General features: G+C 51.0%; 1 protein-coding gene across 1 annotated transcript in view; it reads left to right on the top strand.

The window, feature by feature from the left end:
* The first annotated feature begins 407 nt into the window (after window positions 1–407).
* Window positions 408–6,000, top strand: part of LOC137527165 (START domain-containing protein 10-like) — a 109,065-nt gene continuing 103,472 nt past the window's right edge. The window contains exon 1 of the mRNA XM_068247633.1: window positions 408–973. Coding sequence (XP_068103734.1) covers window positions 812–973 — 162 coding nt within the window. The 5' untranslated portion in view covers window positions 408–811. The remainder of the gene's footprint in view (window positions 974–6,000) is intronic.

The following is a 6,000-nucleotide window of genomic DNA, read 5'->3' as shown; positions in this document are numbered from 1 at the left end:
AGGGGTAGGGAGAAAATAAAGGTGAATGAGAGACTAAGAATAGCCTGAGATAGAGCAGACAGCGTATCTGTATTGCAGCCCCAAATCACACAGAGGCTACTTGCCTGTAATAAGGACTCCTGTCCCTGTCAATCCCTCACACAAGTTTGCAGGCAGGCATCCTGGAGTCTAGGAACTGTTGAAAACTTTTCAACCTGGTAACACCTTATCTAGCTGCTCACATGCAGTCTTTACAATGGTGAGAAAGCAAAGTTTTTTTATACGGACCCTGCAGGAGGCAAGCTTCTGCTTTGCCTCATGCTTTGTACATTTACAGCTTGCCAGCCCTCTAATTGCAGTTGCACTTAAATGTCCCTCAGCTAGCCTGAATGCACCAGGCACTGCACAGGCCCTATCATTAAATGAGAGGTGGCTTGAGGGGATATTCCCCCCCTGGCCAGTCATTTCCTGGCTGGCCGTGCTAAAGAGGGACACTTGGGCGTGTAGACTGGTGACCGGAGAGAACCTGCTGGTTGCATGACATTATTGGTACATGCCTGACACACAGCCCACAGAGACTTGCCGTGGCGGGCGGCTCCCAGTGACGAATGTACAGTGACTTTCCTGCCACCTGTGCCTCCTCCTCTCCAGCACCAGATGTAGTGGGCTGTGCTCTTCTCCCGGGTCACATGATCACACCTGCTGCCACCTGAAGGGACAATAGAGACTGGTGTAATATCTATCGGACAGGGAGCACACATTACACCGGGACCTCTGTGACAGAAACTTTCACTGTAATCTGTGAAGGGCACAAACTTCTTACAGCTCGGCCATGGCTCAGGAGATGCCAGAGATTCCCGATGACACCCGCTTCCTGGATTTCCAGAAACAATGCGAAGCTACTGAGGGCTGGACTTGTTGCTACAACAAATCTGCTATCGGTGTGTGGATGAAGCCCCCAACGGGAAAAACGTGTTTGGTGCACACAGTAAAGGTGAGCCAAGTGTAGATAGAGGAGAGGGTTCCAGGCTGCATTCAGTTCTTGAAGGTGCCAGGCACTGACAACAATGCTGAGGGGGAGGGGAGGGGGAGCGAACACTCCTGTATTGTGCAGGCGACCCTCAGCTACTAAGTAATACTAAGTAAGTTCGCTATTACCTTGCCCCACCAGCTCAGACATTGCTTTGATTGACACTGCCCTGCGCACCTGTTGCCGAGTAGCGATCCTCTCCATAACTACAAGAGGGCCTGATATTGTAAAGACTGCATGTGGGCAGCTAGATAACGTATTACACAGGTTGAAAAGTTTTGACAGTCTGTAGATTCCAGGTGGGTTGCCTGAAGACTTGTGTGAGAGATTGGCAGGGACAGGAGTCCTATTACAGGCAAGTAGCCTCTGTGTGATGTGGGACTGCAAAACAGATAAGCAGGGGCATTGCCAGCCCCAAAGTCAGCGGCATATGCCATGGATCTATTCTGGGGTGCCTCGGATGTCCCCCCAGGCAGAATCAGCTGTGGTGCCTTTATTGGGGCATACTGGGAGCTGTGGTGCCTCAGTGGCGTTCATGCTGGGAGCTGTGATGCATCAGTGGGGGGCTATGCTGGGTGTTGTGGTGATGTTAGGTGCTGTGGTGCCTTTATGGAGGCATGCAGGGAGCTGTGGTTCTTCTATGGGGGCATGCTGAGAGTTGTAGTGCCTCAATGGGAGGCCCTCAGTTAGGCTGGGAGGGGGACCACTAGAAGGCCAGGGAATGCTATGGGGGGGGGGGGGGGGGGGGGGACTGCCAGACAACCTGGCAGCAAGCCAGCCCATCAAGCACAGAAGCCAGATAACTCTGCCTAGTTATGTTTAACCACTTCCCCTTCCCCGGGACGAGTAACTACATCCCTGCATTTCCTTATATCTTCTCGCAGGGATGTAGCTACTATGTACCTTGCTCCTGGGCACTCCCGTTTACACAACCCCCCTCCCCCCACACACGCATGCGCTCGTTACCACTGCCGATCGCCAGATGAGAGATCAATGAATGGGAACACAATTCTCATTCATTGATCTAAGTCCCCGTGTGAATGACCGCGGCCATCAATAGTTAACCGCCCCACCCGCCCCTGAAAAAAAATCTAAAAAAAAAATCTGCATACAAATCCACAGCGCTTTGTACTCAAATCGACATTTCCAGGGTCCTTTTGACAGGGACCCTTAGTAGTTAAAAGCTTATAGTGTAACCCAGTACACATTTAACCACTTGCCGACCGCCCACAGCCCATGGGCGGCGGCAAAGTGGATAGCTAAAGGACCGCAATACGCCTTAGGGCGTTGCGTCCTATTTACATGCCGGGGGAGTGATCGCGTCATTGATGACGCGCGCTTCCCCCGGCAACTGGCTCCGCCCACCCGCCGTAACATCCCGCCGGCCATACGGTAGCGCCGGCGGGATGTTAACCCCGCGATCGCCGCTACAAAGTGTATAATACACTTTGTAATGTATACAAAGTGTATTATACAAGCTGCCTCCTGCCCTGGTGGTCCCAGTGTCCGAGGGACCACCAGGGCAGGCTGCAGCCACCCTAGTCTGCACCCAAACACACTGATCTGCCCCCCCCCCCCCCCCCGCCCCCTGATCGCCCACAACACCCCTCAGACCCCCCCCTGCCCACCCCCCAGACCACTGTTTGCACCCAATCACCCCCCTAATAACCCATCAATCACTCCCTGTCGCTATCTGTCAATGCTATTTTTTTTAACCCCCCCCCCCCTGCCCCCTGCTGATCACCCCCCCACCCCTCAGATTCTCCCCAGACCACCCCCCAGACCCCCCCACCCCCTGTGTACTGTATGCATCTGTCCCCCCTGATCACCTGTCAATCACCCATCAATCAACCATCAATCACCCATCAATCACCCCCTGTCACTGCCACCCAACAATCAGCCCCTAACCTGCCCCTTGCGGGCAATCTGATCACCCACCCACACCAATAGATCGCCCGCAGATCCGACATCAGATCACCTCCCAAATCCATTGTTTACATCTATTCTCTCCTCTAAACACCCACTAATTACCCATCAATCACCCATCAATCACCCCCTATCACCACCTGTCACTTTTACCTATCAGATCAGACCCTAATCTGCCCCTTGCGGGCACCCAATCACACGCCAACACGCTCAGATTGCCCTCTGACCCCCCCCTTATCAATTCACCAGTGCATTAATTACATCTGTTCTTCCCTGTAATAACCCACTGATCACCTGTCAATCACCTGCCAATCACCTATCACCCATCAATGACCCCCTGTCACCCCCTGTCACTGCCACCTATCAATCAGCCCCTAACCTGCCCCTTGCGGGCAATCTGATCACCCACCCACACCAATAGATCGCCCGCAGATCCGACATCAGATCACCTCCCAAATCCATTGTTTACATCTATTCTCTCCTCTAAACACCCACTAATTACCCATCAATCACCCCCTATCACCACCTGTCACTGTTACCTATCAGATCAGACCCTAATCTACCCCTTGCGGGCACCCAATCACCCGCCCACACACTCAGATTGCCCTCAGCCCCCCCCCCCCCTTATCAATTCGCCAGTGCATTAATTACATCTGTTCTTCCCTGTAATAACCCACTGATCACCTGTCAGTCACCTGCCAATCACATATCACCCATCAATCACCCCCTGTCACCCCTGTCACTGTTACCCATCAATCAGCCCCTAACCTGCCCCTTGCGGAAAATCTGATCACCCACCCACACCAATAGATCGCCCGCAGATCCGACATCAGATCACCTCCCAAATCCATTGTTTACATCTATTCTCTCCTCTAAACACCCACTAATTACCCATCAATCACCCCCTATCACCACCTGTCACTGTTACCTATCAGATCAGACCCTAATCTACCCCTTGCGGGCACCCAATCACCCGCCCACACGCTCAGATTGCCCTCAGCCCCCCCCTTATCAATTCGCCAGTGCATTAATTACATCTGTTCTTCCCTGTAATAACCCACTGATCACCTGTCAATCACCTGCCAATCACCTATCACCCATCAATCACCCCCTGTCACCCCTGTCACTGCCACCCATCAATCAGCCCCTAACCTGCCCCTTGCGGGAAATCTGATCACCCACCCACACCAATAGATCGCCCGCAGATCCGACATCAGATCACCTCCCAAATCCATTGTTTACATCTATTCTCTCCTCTAAACACCCACTAATTACCCATCAATCACCCCCTATCACCACCTGTCACTTTTACGTATCAGATCAGACCCTAATCTGCCCCTTGCGGGCACCCAATCACCCGCCAACACGCTCAGATTGCCCTCTGACCCCCCCTTATCAATTCACCAGTGCATTAATTACATCTGTTCTTCCCTGTAATAACCCACTGATCACCTGTCAATCACCTGCCAATCACCTATCACCCATCAATCTCCCCCTGTCACTGCCACCCATCAATCAGCCCCTGTCACTGCCACCCATCAATCAGCCCCTGTCACTGCCACCCATCAATCAGTCCCTAACCTGCCCCTTGCGGGCAATCTGATCACCCACCCACACCATCCGATCGCCTGCAGACCCGCAGTCAGATCACCTCCCAAGTGCATTGCATCTGTTCTCTCCTCTAAACACCCACTAATTACCCATCAATCACCCCCTGTCACTGCTACCCATCAGATTAGACCCCCATCTGCCCCTAGGGCACCCAATCACCCGCCCACACCCTCAGACCCCAGCCCTGATCACCTCGCCAGTGCATTACTTGCATCTATTCCCCCCACTAATCACACCTTGAGACACCCATCAATCACCTCCTGTCACTACCTGTCACCCCCTAGCACACCTACCCATCAGATCAGGCCCTAATTTTCCCCGTGTGGGCTCCTGATCACTCGGCCAAACCCTCAGATCCCCCTCAGACCCCCTTCCAATCACCTCCCCAGTGCATTGAGTGCATCTATTTTCCCCTCTAATCACCCCCTGAGACACCCATCAATCACCTCCTGTCACCCCCCTAGCACACCTATCCATCAGATCAGGCCCAATACAACCTGTCATCTAAAAGGCCACCCTGCTTATGACCGGTTCCACAAAATTCGGCCCCTCATAGACCACCTGTCATCAAAATTTGCAGATGCTTATACCCCTGAACAGTCATTTTGAGACATTTGGTTTCCAGACTACTCACGGTTTTGGGCCCGTAAAAAGCCAGGGCGGTATAGGAACCCCACAAGTGACCCCATTTTAGAAAAAAAGACATCCCAAGGTATTATGTTAGGTGTATGACGAGTTCATAGAAGATTTTATTTTTTGTCAAAAGTTAGCGGAAATTGATTTTTATTGGTTTTTTTTCACAAAGTGTCATTTTTCACTAACTTGTGACAAAAAATAAAATCTTCTATGACCTCGCCATACACCTAACGGAATACCTTGGGGTGTCTTCTTTCTAAAATGGGGTCACTTGTGGGGTTCCTATACTGCCCTGGCATTTTAGGGGCCCTAAACCGTGAAGAGTAGTCTAGAAAACAAATGCCTCAAAATGACCTGTGAATAGGACGTTGGGCCCCTTAGCGCACCTAGGCTGCAAAAAAAGTGTCACACATGTGGTATCGCCGTACTCAGGAGAAGTTGTATAATGTGTTTTGGGGTGTATTTTTACACATACCCATGCTGGGTGGGAGAAATCTCTCTGTAAATGGACAATTGTGTGTAAAAAAAATCAAACAATTGTCATGTACAGAGATAGTTCATAGAAGATTTTATTTTTTGTCATAAGTTAGCGGAAATTGATTTTTATAGGTTTTTTTCACAAAGTGTCATTTTCCGCTAACTTGTGACAAAAAATAAAATCTTCTATGAACTCACTGTACTTCTAACGGAATACCTTGGGGTGTCTTCTTTCTAAAATGGGGTCATTTGTGGGGTTCCTATACTGCCCTGGCATTTTAGGGGCCCTAAACCGTGAGGAGTAGTCTTGAAATGAAATTTCTCAAAATGACCTGTGAAAT

This window comes from Hyperolius riggenbachi, chromosome 8 (genome assembly GCF_040937935.1).
Source record: "Hyperolius riggenbachi isolate aHypRig1 chromosome 8, aHypRig1.pri, whole genome shotgun sequence".
NCBI lineage: Eukaryota > Metazoa > Chordata > Amphibia > Anura > Hyperoliidae > Hyperolius > Hyperolius riggenbachi.
Note: the sequence above shows the minus strand (reverse complement) of the source record. Positions and strands in the feature narration are given on the sequence as shown.